General features: G+C 45.7%; 1 protein-coding gene across 5 annotated transcripts in view; it reads right to left on the minus strand.

Annotated features, from left to right (window-relative positions):
- Nucleotides 1–160: 160 nt before the first annotated feature.
- RCAN1 (regulator of calcineurin 1) overlaps nucleotides 161–18,979 on the minus strand; it is a 98,826-nt gene continuing 80,007 nt past the window's right edge. For 2 of the 5 annotated variants that reach the window (XM_034948140.4, XM_063601327.1), the window contains exons 2-4: nucleotides 7,220–7,393; nucleotides 5,179–5,338; nucleotides 161–1,932 (exon numbers count right to left, since the gene is read on the minus strand). In XM_034948140.4, the coding sequence (XP_034804031.1) occupies nucleotides 1,760–1,932; nucleotides 5,179–5,338; nucleotides 7,220–7,393 (507 nt within the window). In that variant the 3' untranslated portion in view covers nucleotides 161–1,759. The other 3 variants (XM_063601328.1, XM_063601326.1, XM_034948142.3) reach the window with 3 other exon arrangements.

An 18,979-nucleotide genomic window follows, 5' to 3' on the forward strand; every position in this document is an offset into this window, starting at 1 on the left:
TGGACCCTCCGTGAACCACAGCACAGAATTAGGAGTTTCTAAGCTCAAATTGACAAAGGATGTCTCCTTCTGAATTTAAAATGTTTAAAAAGGTTTAAAAGCCTTTTAAACTGCAGAATTTAGAAGGTTCACAGATTTATTCTAGAAATGAAATGACAACTTTTCTGTAAGGAGCATACTGTGCCCATTTATTATAGAATGCAGTTAAAAAAAATATTTTGAGGTTAGCCTCTCCAGTTTAAAAGCACTTAACAAGAAACACTTGGACAGCGATGCAATGGTCTCTCCCAAACCGGCTCCCTCTTACCAAGTACCGTAAACAGGGTTTGAGAACGTTCAATCCATTTCTTGATATGAACAATCAAAGCATTTAATGCAAACATATTTGCTTCTCAAAGAATAAAACCATCTTCCAAATTTCCAAAGCATGCATTGTTACTTGGCATTAAGTATTTCAAAATGACAAACATTGTTACGGTATTGTAAGGCCAAAATATAATACCTATTTACCAGACATACACATTACAACTAGAAAAAAATTACAAATGTTAACCTAGTATAACAATTCCATCAGGAATGAATGGGGAAAGGCACTGCATCCCTCTCATATCGCCACAGATCTACTATCCACTTGACATGCTTTGAATTCAAGTCCTGTTAGACATGGGAACAGCTTTTTCTACAACATATGATTCACAGGTAGGTTAATACATCTTAGTCTCCCACTGCCATACTTTTCACCCAAGTGTACAACAGGTATGAATATATGCTATCAGCTTTATTTACAAGTGTATCTTGATGTCTTTGTGGGGTAAAAGAACAACTATCTCAACCAACAGTTTCCAAAAAAGTTTTTGGCTATGATTCATGTATAGAAACCACCACATAAAAGAAACAACAGAAACTGAGGTCCGATCCCAAACACCTAAACTAAAATTTCTCACCCACTAAAAGTTGGCAGTGAAGCTGCTATTCTCTGAATTGTATAAGCTAAATTCTACAGAGGAATTTCAGATCAACTTCTTTTGCAAAAGCACAAGTTACACGTTGCACGGTTGGGGATGCTGAGTGAATGCGTTCCAGGAAGAGTTCCGCAAGCAAGTGCTGTTGCAAAGAGTCGAGAATCCGAGAATCTGGGAAAGGTGATACGTTTTCCAAACGCTTTCTTGGCTTCCCAAAAGATGTAAAACAACAACGGTATAACTTTATATACGAACAAAGGTTAGTCTTGTAAATCAGTAATATACATGCACAAACATGAGAACATGAGGGAAGAAAGGAAACGCTACAATTTCCACATTGCATTGCTGCTGTTTTCACAACCTCTCTGCACTAGGCGGCTTCCTGTGGTACCTCTTCCTACCAGTAGAGAGTGGCCCCTGCAGGCCGCTTAGAAACAGGAAGCTCTCTCCTGAGCTCACTGATCAACCTGCCCTTGGCACAGACAGAACCTACCAGAAAAGAACAAGTACAAAACACTATCATCATCTGTTTTCTCAAGACAGTCCCAAATGTCCTTGTGCGATCACCACAAACTCAGTGATTGGCCCAAGTCATTCCCGGGTGCCATGAACAGTAACTGGTGTGCAGCATTAGAACAAGGGGACACGGCCTTGATTCTCTTCTGAGCAACATGAACTGGGATTTCTGCCACCCCGATCTCGGCTGCCACCTCCGAAGAAGTCGTGACCAGCCACCTCCACAGTAAAAGATTCCTCCCGTGAGTATGATTTGGAATGCGTCCTCGTCGCGTGCCAGTTCAGCTGAGGTGGATCGGCGTGTACTCCGGCCTCCTGGTCTGGATAATTTTTGGCTTGGGTCTCTTCATTCTTTCCATTTCCTCTTCTTCCTCCTTCTCCTGATCACTCTCACATACATGGACCACCACGCTGGGAGTGGTGTCAGTCGCTGCGTGCAATTCATACTTTTCCCCTAAGGAGGGAAAATAATCGCAGGGTCACTCAGACAAGTCCTTGGGAGTCAAAAGGCAAACATAAAAGAGCATTCAGGGCTCTGCTGGGCCAGCTGCTCGTGACCATTCGATTGGGCTGCGAGACACAGCCAGACATATTTTGGGTTTGTATTTCTTTGCTAGCTCATTCAGAAAAAGAGAGATTTCCATTGTGCATGACTCTGTTTTTAGTCAAACATTCTGGGAGTCCAGGCACATGAAAAGTATAGAAGGAATGCATTTTTCTAGTTATACTTCACATGTCCACCAGATATCTAAACTACCCAGAGAAATCCCTTTCTGTCAGCATTTCCTCAAGTGTGAATGTGAGAAACTTCGCTTCAGGAAAAAGATGGATGAAGAAACGCATTTGGAAACAGAACCCTGGGCCTCCCTCATGCAGCTCCTATTTGAGGGTCGCAGTGCACGCCCAGGAAGGGCGCCACAGGAGGCCCTGCAGCAGACTCAGGGGTGGCTGCACGGAGCCAGGTGCTCTGGAAACGTTTTTGACCTGGGCATCTTTTCCTTAGAACAACTTCTAATCCCCGGGACCAGGAGTGTCCTGCTGTTCTATGTCAGCCTGAGTTCTACCAGGTTGGCCAAGTTCAGGCCACTCTGGTCCAGCAAGGGTGGGGTGAGCTTTCTGCAACTGAAAAACCCGGCAATGTAGAATGAAGGGACTGGGGCCTCCCGCTGGGGTGCCGCTCTGGCCACAGGAAGAGTGTGCATCTCTGGTGCTCGTGAAGGCAGCTCTGAGCCTGGCTCCTTAGTACCCAGGGCTCATGGGCACTTTATTCTGCTTCCCTCTGCACCTCAGTTCCCTCCTCAGTAAAGGAGACGGTAAAGGTATTGACTTCATGGAGCTAACAGCATGAGTGAGTGCCCGAGGCAATGAGAACCCGACTCACCACATGCTTGTCCAGCCCATGTCACCTAGAAAGATGTTTAAGAATGGAGGCTGCATCGTTATTGGTGCCATGCTGGGCAGGGATCTGAAATACGGGCAGGAGGTTTGCTTCAACCTGCTCCACCCACAGGGTGTGGCTTCACTGTGAGTTTTCTTCCAGGGCTTTGTGCTTGGGATTCCTTTTCTTTTCTTTTCTTTTTTCTTTTTCTTTCTTTCTTTCTTTCTTTTTTTTTTTTTTTTTTTTTTTTTTTGAGACAGAGTCTTGCTCTGTTGCCCAGGCTGGAATGCAGTGACAAGATCTCGGCTCAGTGCAACCTCCGCCTCCCAGGTTCAAGTGATTCTCCTGCCTCAGCCTCCCAAGTAGCTGGGACTACAGGCGCATGCCATCATACTCAGCTAATTTTTGTATTTTTAGTAGAGACGAGGTTTCACCATGTTGGCCAGGATGGTCTTGATCTCCTGACCTCGTGATCCGCCTGCCTCAGCCTTCCAAAGTGCTGGGATTACAGGCATGAGCCACCGCGCCCGGCCTGTGCTTGGGATTTCTTTGCAGTTCGGGTAAGCGAGGAGGCACCTCACCAACCACTGTGTGATTTCCGCCGGGCAAGAGCGGCCCAGGAGAGCTTCCTACCTCCAGCCACACTGGTTACTCCTCTAAACCTGGAAGGTACTTTTACTGATAAGGAAGGTGCTGATCTTTTCTCTATCACACGTGGGACTGGAAAGTTATTATAACTGCACTGAAAAAGGCAAAGGAGCTCAGCTCTCTGAGAGAGAGAATTCAGGCATGGGAGGTCAGATGGATTGCTGAAAATGCTGGTTAAGAGCCTCTTACAAATCTACCTCTTTTCAAGTCTCTTATCTACCTACTAATCAGCAAAAATCCAGAAAGCTCAGGGTTTAGGACCATAATTTGCAAAATCTCCGCAATCCTGTTGGTTGAAAAGCACAGGTGAAATATGAAATCTCACTCAAGTGAGACCAAGGACAAACTGATTTTATGACGTCTATTTCCTAAAAAGCCTTCTCCAATAAGCCCTCGGTGAAGGAAGTGGTATATTCTGGAGTATGCCGAATTTTTATTAACAGCATTTGCCTCTGGAACTGTTGACACCTCTTTGCAAGTGGAGACCCTGTTTTCTCCCATTCCTAACGTAGAGGAAGACTCCACACCCTCAGCCATGCTCATGCCCCCGGGCCAGGAGCTGCTGTAGGGGGAGCACACGCTTCCTCAAAATGGCCATTTCTGATCTTGACCTTCACGCCACAATTAGCAGTAAGTAATGTGACTCTTGCTTTATCCCAGAGGGAATTTCCGTTTGGGCAATGTTTTCAGAAATGTAATCTTTTCAATATGAAACTGCTGATGGACCAAGAAAACCAAACCCTCAACCCAAGGGAACATCAGATTGCTGGTCAAGGAGAAATGAGGAGCTGACGGTCTCAGCATTTATTTGACTTGCTCCACGGACAGAGCAGGAGAAGGCTCAAACCTCTTCACCCCAAGACTCTCCCTCACACCTGCCTCCTCACCCAAACCCTAGAGGACAGGACAGGAACCACCAACATTTTATGGTTTTCAAAAATCCTGCATTGAACACTGACTGTGAGCCAGGTGCTGATGGAAGTGCCTTTCACTCGATGATCTCATCTACTGCTCACAATTCCACCAGTTAAGGCCCACATTTTGGACAAAAAGCCTGAGGAACCTACCCCCTCCCCGCAGTGCTCACACTTTTGTCCCTCCAGAGGACGGGAACTTCCTCTTTCTTTAGCAAGCTCTGTAGGGGACCAGCCCACGGGCCCTGGGGTAGGGCAGCCCGACCGCGGCCCTTCCCTCACCATGGCCTATGGTTCTCCTTCCCTTTTCCTTTAAGAAGGCCAGGTGAGAATCACAGGAAAGGGCGAATTTATCTTGATTAAAAATAACATTTCTTAAAGGGGGCATCGATTTTCCCTTTCCAAAGTCCAATCACTCATCCCTATCCGGAGCGACAGAACCTGGGGCCGGGGCTCAGGCCTCCCACGCAGGCTGTGCTCAGTGGACACAGGAATGGATTCCTGGGATACTGCGGGGGGTGGAGGGGCGTGATGCAGGGTCCCCATGATCAGCCGCAGTCTCTCTAACACTGCAGTTGGTGCCAAGAGGCAGGCATGCTCCCAGCACAAGGGACGGTGGCGCAGAAGAATACAGAGAAGCTCACAAAACATGCCGGCATGGGCTCAGGAGAGCTACGGGGGTAGTGGTGGTACTGCTCCCCGGTGCAGGGCAGCAGCTGTGTCTCCCCCTGCCTCCCTCCCACCCGAGGGCCCTGCTCACCTGGCCCCAGCTTGGAGATGGCATATAAGAGATCATAGTTTATGACTGGGGTCGCATCTTCCACTTGTTTCCATCCCACCGGCGGAGAGGCGGGAGGGGAGATCAGAAACTGCTTGTCTGGATTTGGCGGAGCCAGGTGTGAGCTTCCTATGTGTAAGGTCTGAGGAGAGAAAATAAGCACAGGTCAGTTGTTGCCAGGGAAGAACTGCAGTGAGGCAACAGCACCTAACGCCAGCTTCCGGGAGATGGGCAGGTCAATGTCCAGGCGTCAGGACAGGTGTGATTCCAGGACCAATTGTAAGATGGTCTGTAACGGGGAGGGCAAAAGGACATATGAACTCTGGTTGTGGCGCAGATAGGATGACAGCCCCCTCCCAGGGCTATGGGAGTCACAGGCACAGGGACTGCAAATAATTACGCTTGACCTAGATGGACAGAAAATCAGCAGAGGTGACTTTAGTATATATGGAAATTTAAGTCACTGTCATTGAGGTCAGGAGGGCTCTTGGAATCAGTCTCTCCCCACTCCTCATACCACAGAGGCAAGCTCTGAAAGTCCAAAGCCTAGGCCACAGTTCTGAGAGGACAAAGCTTCTCAGGGACAGGGAGCCAGGGCTCCACCTGCCCCTAGGGTTCCCCACCCAGCAGCAGCCCTGCACCTCCCTCTCCGGGACTCTGGATCAGATGCCAGAAAAAAAAAAAAAAAAAAAAGCCACTTCCCAGGAGACTTTAAGAAATAAGAATAAGGAACAATAACCTACGATCCTAGTTTGGTTTTAGAAATGCTGACCAGTGATGAGAGGGCTGTCCAGAGAGCTCTTACATCTCAAGCTGCGCGGTGTAGGTTTTCTCTGCACTTCCAGATTGCCCTCCCCAAGTTTTCACAATGAATATGCATTGTTTTACAAACAGAAAAGGTCAGAGGAGTACTAAGTAATTATTTGCATAAAATCTTATCCCGTGCAGAAAGGAGTGTACTCACACAGGAAGGCCTAGGCACCCAAGGTCAAAGCTCAGCCTGTGCCTCCCAGGGCAGAAAGGTCAGGGGTGGGGCGGGGATCCCAAATGCTTTATTTATACTTGAAGGGCCCAGCAAGTTCGCTGTCCTCACTTTGAGGAAGAAAAGACACTTCGGCTCTCTGGCGTGGTGTCAGATGAGCTTCCTCCCACTGTGGGAGGCCTTTGGACAGGGTCCTCTCCCATCCCAGCAAGGTATGTGTGTATGTGTGTGTGTGGTGGGGGCGGGTTGGGGGGGTGCTCAGAGCCTGAGGGGGACTTGCTTTACTGAGGAGCTGCATTCTAGAAGCTCCTCTCTTCTTCCCTGACAATCTGTCAGCCCCTAAGGACATCAAATGGAACTCTGGGAGCTGCCTTGAAGGTGGGTCACCTGTCCTAAGTTCCCCAGAGGAGGGTCAAAATGGTAGTGGGCAGGAGAAAAGGCAAGCCCAACCCCAGCTACCCCTCTCCCTGCCGTGGGTGCCCTGGGGCTGGGAACCCTGCCAACCAGAGGGTTTCTTAGCATCTGCGCCCAGTCTGGTTATCCCCTATTTTCCTTTCAAGCCAGACCTAGCAGTCCTGGGCTGATTTGCAGGCATCTTCTGCAGACTCCTGTTTCTCTGCTGAGTACCCCCAGCACCACATGAGCAGGGAACCACTCTGGTCTGCTCAGTCTAGAGTGGGTCATTAGCTCCAACCCTTGAGCAAATTCATGGAAACCTGCTGCGCAAACCTTAGGGTGTTTGCATAGCCACGCCTACCCCGCTGCACCCTGCAAGCTCCCCAGTGAACAGGGAAGGCTTTCTTTCCCCCATCATTATCAACCCAGGAAGGTCAGGGGCGATGTCTGAGGTTGCTTTCAAATGCACCTTGATATCTTCTTAAAACAAGTGAGACGCTGAACATTCAGAGTAGGAATTTTGTCTTTCTCAAGGTGAAGTCTCAGAGTTTCCGGTCAGCATATAACATAAGCAATGTATAAGGTGCTTTACAAAAGGGAGGGAGGGAGGAGGGAGAAGCATGCATAGCAATGAACCCAACTCACCTGAGCAAAATATAACTTCATTTCCTTTCCCAGAAACTCAGTCTTATGCAGCTGGAGCCTGGCATCTGCTGCGGAGAAGGGGTTGCTGAAGTTTATTCTGACTCGTTTGAAGCTCTTAAAATACTGAAAGGTGATGTCCTTGTCATACGTCCTAAAGAGGGACTCAAATTTGGCCTGAAAAATAACAATAAAAATAAAAGGAGTTGAAATTTACCTGCATATGACCCTTGACTAGATGATGTCATTACTTTTTTTTTTCTTCAAGACAGAGTCTTGCTCTGTCACCCAGGCTGGAGTGCAGTGGTGCAGTTTTGGCTCACTGCAACCTCCACCTCCCAGGTTCAAGTGATTCTCCTGCCTCAGCCTCCCGAGTAGCTGGGGTTACAGGTGCCTGCCAGCACACCTGGCTAATTTTTGTATTTTTAAGTAGAGACGGGGCTTTGCCATGTTGGCCAGGCTGGTCTCAAACTCCTGTCCTCAGGTGATCCCTCGGCCTCCCAAAGTGCTGGGATTACAGGCATGAGCCACCGTGCCTGGCCTCCTCAATACATTTTTTACTGAGGAAGTGGATCATCAATCCTTTCAAGAACTCCTAACTTCTTTCTTAGAGAAAAGCCTTTCCCCTCTTAGGGGACTATGGCCTTTAGTCCCAATGCAGGTGATTTTACAAGAAGGTAAGAAGGTAAGAAGGTATGATTTATTACATTCATCGAATCAGCAGAACAATTGCCAATACATAGACACTACTTACGGTAACAAACTTTTTTAAAAAGTAGAATGAGCATTTTCCAGGGAGGTACAGTTTGGTAATTTGCTCCCCATGTTTCTCTGTCCTATGGCCTTCCCCCACTCACCCCCCCCCCCTTTTTTCTCTGTCCTATAGCCTTCCCCGGCTAGCCAACTCCAACCCCACCGTTCAGCTCAGGGCAGTGTTGTATATATCAAAGATTTCTTTAAGGCTTAAAAGCACTGCAGCTAATTTGAAAAAAAGAAATACTGACTTGAAAAATAACAAAGTTGATAGAAAGTTTTGCATTTCTTAAAATAAGTAGTTTTTAAAAATTTCCACGATCGCTTTTATCTCAGTCTGTTACTTTTTAACTCTCTAAAATGATACTGGTTTAAAAATTAATGTTCTGCAAATGGCCCATTTTCTGCATCCTGGCTTTCGTGTCTGTGCACACCTCGCTCTGGTGCCATAGGGCTAGTGAGAATTAGGAGATGTCCTGAGCTCTTAGAATGCAAAGCCCGAGGTGGGGGATTACGAGCTTAGGTTGCTCAGGGGACAGCCCCCTAGGCTGGGTCCTGGAGTGTGGCTGTCGGTGGGGGCAGCTGGGGGCCACTGCAACTCCTCAGAGAGGGAGTTTAACTGGTGGACAGTCAAAGCTCCAAGGAAGACTGCATGGGCTTCTAGTCGCCCATGGGTTTTGTGAATCTTTTCACCAGGCAAAAACACTCAGGACAGTTTGTGGGAGCCCGTGTGAAAGGCAGAAGGGGCTGGCCAGGAAGAAGGGGATGGCGCAGGGTGTGGATGGTAGGCAGCGCGGGCAGAGCTCACTGAGGACCTTGGAGAACCTATGGAAGGCGCAGTGTCTCCGCAGTGGGAGCGAGGATTCAGGATAAGAGATGAGAGTGTCTTCAGGAATGTTCACTCTAGCAAGCACGGGGAGGCAGCGGTGGATGCCTGCTCCACATGGGGCGGGGAGGCAGCGGTGGATGCCTGCTCCACATGGGGCTGCGGGTAGGAGCAGGGTAGCCGGTCCCTGCCAGGCAGGTCGTTAAGGAGCAGTCGGAACAACCTATGACCTTGCTCTCCTTGCATTCCCCGGCTTTTCTTCAGTTTAGGGACATTTCTGAGACTTTCCCACGAGGGATCCCGCAGAGGCACGTGCGAAGGAACGCGGAGCTGGCGGACGGTAGAGTTCATCTGGCCGCCTCTCACTCTTTTTCCCCACCTCTCTTGAGCACGGGCAAGTTTCTGGCAAAAGTGTGTCTTTGTACATTTGGAATTTTGTATGACCTCATCAATAGGCACTGTGACCCACTGTTTAGTTTTGAAGTTATGATTCAGAATTTGGGAGAGATGACTTTGAAGAATATTTTTAGAATACAGGTTCAGGGCTTAGGACCAGAACAAAAGAGAACTCACATTATCTTTAAAATCCAGATTACTATGATGCCATTCTCTTATAAAAGAATCTTATTTGTTCTAATAACTGATATCTAGTTATTATAGCTTTTGGATGGCATCTCTACTTCATTTAAAAAATAGTGATTTTACTCACATAAGGCTCATGTTAAGTGAACTCACTTTGTAGTACTTTAAAAACATAGAATGTGCTCTGCAATCTAGTCCAAACACTATGGTACCAGCCCATAAGCACTATATACAATTATGGAGTTACATTTGATTTTTTTAAAAAAAGAAACCTTCGCATGTCCCAATATGGCTTTGGGTATAAAGCATATAACACCACCAGGCACAAATACCACCCCTCAAATAGAGCATACAGGATTCATTCCTATACAGTATTCTTAAAGCTCAATTAGCCGGATAGCTGCTGATGAAAAGACTTACATTTTAATCAAATGAAGAAGAAAAGTGTAGTGATTAAAATGATTATATTAATCACCATCAAAGAGAGCTGCTGCCCAGGAGGCACACTGATCTCACACTTAATTTCTCCAGTTTTATTATTTGCTCTGGCGGCATTTTCTCTCGTTAGAGAAATCTGGGAGCTTGAGGCCAGGCCCTCGTAATTACTACAAACATACAAATATCTTTATAACATTTATTTCCTAAGACGAAATGAAATTATTCACAACGCTGGCTGTAAAAGTAAAACACTATTCACTGTCAGAAGAGGCCTTTCTGAAAAGTTCACTTACAACATACACAGAATGAAAAACACACGATGCCCCAACTCTCCCCTTCCTAGTGAGTTGGTTCAGGGACCTGGATGTTGTCAAATATTGAGATCTTTAGAAATTCCTTCCTCAGTTAATTCCTCAGGCAACAGCTTTTGATTTTCAAGGCTCGAAAGACTTTGGATTTCTTTCAAAACCCCCAAACCCACAAGAGAGCCACATTCCCCCAAGTATTTCAGTTAATAGTCCCAGTTAGCATAATGCTTTGAAAACTAAAGAAAATCACGTTATATTAGAAGCCTTACCCTGGTTTCACTTTCGCTGAAGATATCACTGTTTGCCACACAGGCAATCAGGGAGCTAAAACTGTAGTTAAAGTTTCTAAAATGCATCTTGCTTTCTTACAGTGAAAGCGCTAGAGACCCACGCAGTCAAGCCCCTAGTGAGATTCCTTTCCAAGAGGCTGTAGGTTCCTTCTTGAGCCGATGCTTATAAAGCAGTAAGGGCCAGCCCCCACTCCCTGGGAAAAAAAAAAGTGCAGCTTCCACAGCATCCTGTTTGGACAGCAAATTCCTGAGTCAAGTCCTGCATGCTTGCAGGCAGACAGGGACAAAGTGTAAGTTTCTACTGGAAAGAGGTGACGTCAACACCTTAGTCATTTTCCCTATGCTAATTAACTTTGCTTGGGGAGAATGGAAAAAACAGCTGAGGTTTGCTTCACAGCTGCTTTATCAACCTCTCTTGCAGCATAGTTTCCACTGGTAGTAATTCCATTCAGCTACTCAGACAACACGCTCCTCGCCGAATGGGACGACCCTTCTTAAGATGGAAAATGTTACAAAAGAAAAAGGATGAAGGTCTGTGGCAATAAACAGCAATTAGACTGTAGGGAAGTTTCAAGGCTTTGGGAAACCTGGAAACCAAAGTCCGGGTGACATACTTGATCCCTGGAATTTCCTGAAAACCTCAATCAAAGTTTCACTTTGGGGTATTAGAGAAAACATTTTGAAATCTGTCTTGGTCAATAAAAATTTTAAAGGACAAAAAGAGGAATCATTTTGAAATGTAGTTAAAATGTTTTTTCCCCAATGACATTTTATTGGATGAATGTCCCAATTTCTACTTGTATCCCACAGTGGAATGGAGCAAAGAGAACCTAAAACAATCCTAGGATTTTCATTTGAAAACTTCATTATTATAATTTGAGAACTGGGAATATGCAACACTTCGATCATTTTCAAAGCACTACTGAATTCAGGCAAAGGATACAAAAACACTAGCCTTTGAAACTGAGCAAAGAAGCATTAACCCATTTATGCCAGAGGTTGCAATTTTTTGAATTTTTGCCATCAGACCTTGGCAATGACCTTGAGCAATAGGATATAAATAACTCCCACATGCTTAGCGTTCCAATAATGGAACACTAGGCATAAATGGGTTGAGGTCCTGCTTAAAGACTCATAAACTAAGTGTAAAAAAAAAGGAAAGGAAGAAGAAATGGAAAGAATGTACACTATAATTGAAAGGGAAGATGCAGGGAAGATGCCTGGTTTGGAGAAGTGCTCTGCGATGCAAGACTGACTCTAGTTCTTTCAAAAGGTTGCAACTCTTGAACCTTCTAAGTATTTTACCAGTTTAGATCCCTATGGCAGCCTGGGTCCTATGTACTTCTCACTCTCTCCAATTTTATTATCACCTAAAAGCACTCAAGTTATTTAAGCATTCTCTGATTTAGGGGCACACAGGGACAGCTCTCAAGCTTCCAGAAGTTAAATGGAATCCTGCAATTCACATTTAAAAATTAACTTCAAAGAATCATTAAAGTCAGCCAATAATTTAAAATACATGCAAGAGGAAGAAACAAAGCAGGGCATTTAGCCTTCCAAAAAAGGAAAAGCAAAGTCCCTTTGGATGAGTGAGTGTTGCTTAATTTCAATGCACTGTGCCTTGCTGCCAACTGTAGAGTTATGTAAGAAACCAGTTACGGTGTTTGCTTTGCCAAATTATCCATAACTCCCAACCTGAAAAGACATAAACGCATGTATTCCAAAAAAGTGTAGAATACTGAACAATGCAACATGCATCAAACACCAAGGGGAAGTGGTCATCCTGGATGATGCTTCGAGAGGGAATGTGTATGCTTGCAGTCCTGCATTTTCAGTACAGGGAGCCTTTGTCTGTCCAGCAGGCACATGAAGATTGTGGTGGTGGGCAGGAGAGGCTAAGGGGAAACAGAGGTGGGGGCAGCAGACACAGTCCTGCATTCCACTCCTCCAGAGGGGCTTGGAACTTCTCTGATGTTCCCTCCCCCTCTCCAACTCTTTGTCTCCCCCTTTTCTCTTCTCCTGGAATGCACCTGGGCAAATTCCATTAAAAGGTGATCAGAAGAGACAGAAGAGGCTAATTTAGACACAAGAGGCTAATTTCACTGTCTTCTTTTCTCTTTTAAAATCATGACACAAAGTTCCAGCTCAATTTTGTGGGCAAATCTCAAACATCTCTGTTCATCTGAGACAACAGTATGGGCTCACCCGAATTTACAATTTTGATTTCGTTATATGGATGGAAAAAAAAAAAAAAAGAACGGTGAGGTATTTGAAGATTGTTCAACTGTCTTTGCTCATAGAAATGATAAATCTTTCACTAGATTGCCCCAAAACATGTAATTCTGTATCTGCCTTTGAATTGATCGGTTCTATCTATCTGAATTGAATTTAGTAAACTTGAGCACTTCCATTTTTAGATCAGGAGTAAGAGCTGGTCAAAATGGTGGCTGCCACTTTGTAGGGAGACTGGAATGCATGTTCTCTGGCAAAAAAATCACTGGTTCACAAATTGTACCAGAGCTCTGGATCAGGGGGATGGTACTTAGGATCTGCCACCTTGGTTTTACTTGGCTAAAATGTGAGAGGTATGCAGCAGATTTGAGTTTCCGAAGTGCGTCTTGCTGAGTAGCAAGAATCCTTAGTGGCACTTGGACACTCTGGTTGGCCAACAGGGCAAAGCACAGGGTTTCCTGGGACACCTGTCCCTGTACCCATAGGGTAAGACTGCCTTATGCTCATATCAATGCCTCCTCATCTGCTCATCTGACAATTCTTGCTAAGAAAGTCTGTCTTTGACTGCATGTCTATTATACGTGAACTTGCATTTCTAAAGGTCCTATGCAAATGAATTTACTTTATAAATAGTGATTCTCCCCACTGAGAATAAAAATGGATCCAAAGCAAGTATTTAAAAAGCTGACTTTCCTACTTGTATATTCCTTGTGGTTTTGGAGGCAAGTATATTCCTGATTCTTGCTTGCTGGTTGGATGTCAGTGATCTGAAGAAAGCAGAGCAAGACCCACAGCAAGACCTCTGATATGGTTGGGCTGTGTCCCCACCAAAATCTCAACTTGAATTGTATCTCCCAGAATTCCCACATATTGTGGGAGGGACCCAGGGGGAGGTAATTGAATCATGGGGGGCCAGTCTTTCCTGTGCTATTCTCGTGATAGTGAATAAGTCTCACGAGATCTGATGGGTTTATCAGGGGTTTTCACTTTTGCTTTCTCATCATTTTCCCTTGCTGCCGCCATGTAAGAAGTGTCTTTCACCTCCCGCCATGATTCTGAGGCCTCCCCAGCCATGTGGAACTATAAGTCCAATTAAACCTCTTTTTCTTCCCAGTCTTGGGTATGTCTTTATCAGCAGTGTGAAAACGGACTAATATAGTCTCATTAGAGCTCTTGAGAAGCATTCTAAAACCTGCACTCAACATGATAAAACTGAACCCAGAAGTTAAAGTAAATGAATGTTTTAGTCAACTCAGAGCTTTAGAAGTTTTGCATTTCTTCCACTCACACCATAAAAATCATAAATGAGTCTTTTTAACCTGCATTTGCCTCCTCTGGCTCCAAACAGTTTCCATTAGGAAGTTTCTATTTTCAGTGAGGAAAAATTAAGGTTTATGATGAATTCCATCATTCCCATTACAGCATTCTGAAAGCATCATTAGGATGACTTCAGCACATCCATTATGAACTCTAAGGAGTTGACAACTGCACCAAGAATGTGCCCCCTGTGAAGCTGTCTGCAACATGAACTGACCAAAGACAGAAACTGAGTTTTGACTTCCAACACTGAGCAAAAAATGAGGCAACTTGCAAAGGCTCTCTTGTGAATGAAAATGATGACAGTTACATTTTATTTCAGTTTTTTGCTTCTAAGATAGTGAAATAGTTTTTTTTTTTTTTTTTTTTTGAGACAGTTTTGCTCTTGTCGCTCAGGCCGGAGTGCAGTGGCGTGATCTTGGCTCACTGCAACCTCTGCCTCCTGGGTTCAAGCAATTCTCCTGCCTCAGCCTCCCAAGTAGTTGGGATTACAGGCGCCTGCCACCACGCCCAGCTAATTTTTGTATTTTTAGTAGAGATGGGGTTTCACCATGTTGGTCAGGCTGGTCTCAAACTCCTGACCTCATGATCCACCCGCCTCGGCCTCCCAAAGTGGTAAAGTAGTTTTACTGTTACTTCACATGTGTAACCATTCCCTATAGAATGTGGAGCATTGTTCCCCAGCCTAAGTTACTACACAAAAACAAAACAAAACAAAAAACAACCCCACAAGGGTTTGCTCTCTTCCTCATCTTTACCACTTTGTGATCTAAAAGGCATTATTAACTAAGGAGAAGGTTCTTATTCTCAACTTTTAAGAGGGATTAATATCAAATTCAGAGTTGTGGAGAGGATTCATCTAGTGATGGAGGCAAAGTGCCTAGCACAATGCCTGAAACACAGGTGGTGGCTAAAGCACATCAGTTGCCTTTCTATTTCCGATTTCATCGATAAAGATATTGAGGTTCAGAGTGGCACACACTATGCTTAGGAGAGCCGGAACTCACTCTGGGCTTTTCATTGCAGATTCCACGCTTGTTCCAAGGAACTATGCCCGCCTTGGACCAATGCCCTGTGGTACTGTAGCTCATTTCCCCATCTCTCTGGGTGGTCCAGGGCACCTTGGATGTCCTCCTATATGCCCTGCAGGTCCACAGAAAGTCCTGTAGGTTCTCTATCCCATCCTTCACCGTGCATAGTGCTGCAGGTAGGCAGCCCTCAGCAACTGTAATATCTTCCCAACTGGCCTCGCTTGGCCGGTGTCTTACCACTCCAACATAATGTGCAAGTCTGACACATAAAAATCTCTGATGGTGACCAAGCTCGGTCACATTCCTCTCCCGCTGTATAAACTTCAGTGATAAGCACTGTTCCTGCTGTAGCCCAGGCAGACTGTTCAAGGTCGTCTTGTGTCTTTCTTGTCACATATCCTGCCAGTGCTGCTCTCACTTTTATGTTCCTCCAAGACAAATGGCTTATATGCCTCAAAACACACTCCCCTCTTCTCTTCCCCAAGTCTCTGCTCGTGCTCTCCCTCTCCCTGGATTATTCCTCCTTTCTCCCCTTTCCTTTCCTTCCTTAAGATTGAGTGCAGGCATGTCATTCTCCAGGAAGCCAACAATGACCCCCCGTGTTAAAAAAATATTATTCAATGATGCCTGCTGAAGCCCGACAAGGCAGACTTTATTCAGGACCACCACGATGGGTATAGAGACCACCGCAACCAGGTCTTGCAGTGGGGGCTGGGGGCGGGGGTAGATTGAGCTCAACTCCGAATACAGCATGGCCAAGAAGCAGTGTCAGGGTCAGTGGTGGAAAATTACTAAGAGGAGGCATCGGGGTAAAGAGGACTCTGGCTAAGCTGACCTAATAGGATTCTTGCTGAAGACAGGCCCGGGTGATTAGACATCACCTGACGGATGGTAGAAGATGAAGAACCCAATCAGATATTAAGGGTGGGGGGGCTCCTGTTAAACTGACTTTGCGGGGTTCTTTGCTAAAACTGGGTTTTATAAGGAAGTGCACAGGTGAGCCTAGGAAAAGGGTCAGAAATCTGACCCAAGTTTGGCCAAGCAAAAAATGTTTGTCACCCTAAACCCACTCATACCCTTGTCCAAGGTTTGTTCAGCACTCTCCAAACTTCCTACGTCTGTCTCCAGCACCGTGCTCACTTCAGTAGGTGACCACCTATGTGATGACACCCTGGTTCTAAACAGTGAACCTCCTGACGGCTTGAGCCACATCTTATTCCACTTGATAGTCCTGGTGCTGGTACAAAATAGTCTCTCAAAAATGCCAGCTAAAGAAACAAACTGATGACTTTCTTCCTGTCACTGTCATCCACTGCTTCTACTTTGATCACATAGAACTAAAAACTAGTTCCTCTTTGACACAAGAGTCATTCATACATTTGACGACAGATGTCATCTCATTCACATATCCATTCATTTGATCAGCAAATACTGAATAGCCTTTTACATGATAGATATGATTGTAGATACTCTAGAAAAGAATAGATAAATGAAGTGTAAACCCTGCCACTAAGATGAGTAGAACTTTGGATAGTTTTCCTGGATCTTACTTTCTCCATTGCAAATTCCAACCCCCCACTGCCCACCTTATCAGTCTCATTTAAACAAATATTTTTAAAATTTGATAATACAGTCATATGATAAAAAACAAAATAAACTTTTTTTTTTTTTTTTGAGACGGAGTCTTGCTCTGTCGCCCAGGCTGGAGTGCAGTGGCACTATCTCGGCTCACTGCAAGCTCCGCCTCCCGGGTTCACGCCATTCTCCTGCCTCAGCCTCCCAAATAGCTGGGATTACAGGCGCCCGCCACCACGCCCGGCTAATTTTTTGTATTTTTAGTAGAGACGGGGTTTCACCATGTTAGCCAGGATGGTCTTGATCTCCTGACCTCATGATCTGCCCACGTTGGCCTCCCAAAGTGCTGGGATTACAGGCGTGAGCCACCCCGCCAGGACCAAAATATACTTAAATAGGATACACTGAGAAAGCTATTCCTACCTCTGTCCCTGTCCACTCCATTCTCACTCTGCCTCTTAGGTGTAACCTCATTTTTTAAACTCATTTTTATTATTTTGGGTTTTTTTAATCAAATAAAAGCAATTATGATTTTATTTCCCCCACTTTAAGTAAATAAAAGGTAACATGCTATATTTAAACAAAACAAACCTTCAATGACTTCTCTTTGCTCCTGAAGTTGAACCTGAGCCTTCTGGTTCATATTCATTCACGCATCCCTCCATTTATTCATTCATTTGTCTAAACGCTGTTCTAGGTACTAGGAATTCAAATATGAACAAAACAGACAAAACTCCCTGCCCTCTTGGAGCTTACATTCCAGATGGGGAAAAAAGACACAAAACAAGATAGATGGGTACAATCCACAGTATGTTTAGACAGCCTTGAGTGTGGGCAACAGAGCAGCACGGAGGGGCAGAAAAGCTGGAAAAGTGGTGAAAGCAAGCCCGGCCAGGGAAAGCATCCTTGAGAAGGGGACATGCGAGTGCATGAGGACCTGAAGCAGGTAGGGGAGTGAACCATTGGATGCTGGGGAACAGCAGGTGTGGAGGCCCTGAGGCAGGAGAATCTGGCACGCTGCAAGCCCAGCAAGGAGGCTCAGGGTGGCTGCTGAGGAGGGTCATGGAGAAAGTGGTTGGGAATGAGGACAAGAGAGACCTTTAGCCATTGGAAGGACCCTGGCTTGTATTCTACAGAAGTGGGAGCCATAAGGGGGTTTGAGCAAAGGTTAGCATGGTCTGTTATGACGTGATTTCTATATTACAGAAGTACTCTGGCTTCTGTGTTCAGAATACAGTGAAGGGGTGAGGGGGAAGCAAGGTACCCATGAGGAGACAGCTGCGGTAGGCAGGGCAGTGGGAGCTTCTTCTCCAACCATGTGTCCACACCTCCTCCAGGGACCCCCTCTGCAGTACCCACTTTCTAAAGCTCCTCAGCCAGCTCCTCCCCGTCTCATTCCTGCCTGTTGAACTCTTGTTCATCCTTTAAAGCCTATCATTAAGTCCGGTTCCTCCGGGAGCTCCCCCATCCCCCGACTAAGTGTTCTTTCCCTCCTGTAACCTGGTGACTCCCACCTCCCGCTGTCACCATAGTCTGCTTGGCATCATAGTCATGTTGGGACTTGGCAATCTTCATACTACAACAAAAGCTTCATGAGGACAATGCGGCTTATTCTGCAGCTCCCCAGAGATGTAGATAAAAGCTTGTGCAAGTCAATGACACCAAAATTCAGAGAACTGCACCAGTGGGGGCTCATCTGATGCAAACCAAGAGCCAGAATTCACCAGAGCATCAAAAGGCCATGGCTTCTGGTGTGACAGACTGAAGGGCAGCCTTTGTCTGTGGTTTGAGCAAAGGCCAGGCCATTCATTGTGGTCACAGGAGGTGGTGTAGGGTTGTGATGACATTTCTCACAGGCCTCAGGGGAAGCGCTGTGCTTGAGGGCCACATGTGTGCTCCGTGGGTGTCACATTCCCGGATGTGCTTCCTATGTCCTTGCTGTGGGGGGCCTAGCAGGATGCCAGGCACTGGCCAGCACCATCACATAGAGACTGGGAGGCCCGACCACATGGACACTGCAGAGGGCCAGGATTCTTCTTATGGGTACACACTGCAGAGATCTCCAGCACCAACCCCATGACAAGAGGAAGAGCAGAGTCAATTGGATGCATGTCCACCTTAAGGACCTGTCTTTAGGGCATGTTTCATAAAGTATCCAGCATATAGGAGAATTTGTATAGAATTTACAAATAAAATGCTTTACTGGCAGATGTACTAAAAAATCTTCTACCAAGGAGGTTCATAATCCAAAACATTTGGAGACCACGTGTTTAAGCAATAGTGTGATTAAATTCCCAGTTTTCTTTAGGCTTTTTCATGATAAGCAAGCGTAAGAAAGAGAACAGAAGAACATTCTTCTTGGTATAGTTAAAGGAATTTCTATTTTTGTTCACTTTTAGGGAAATCAGGAA

This window comes from Pan paniscus, chromosome 22 (genome assembly GCF_029289425.2).
Source record: "Pan paniscus chromosome 22, NHGRI_mPanPan1-v2.0_pri, whole genome shotgun sequence".
NCBI classification, from domain to species: domain Eukaryota; kingdom Metazoa; phylum Chordata; class Mammalia; order Primates; family Hominidae; genus Pan; species Pan paniscus.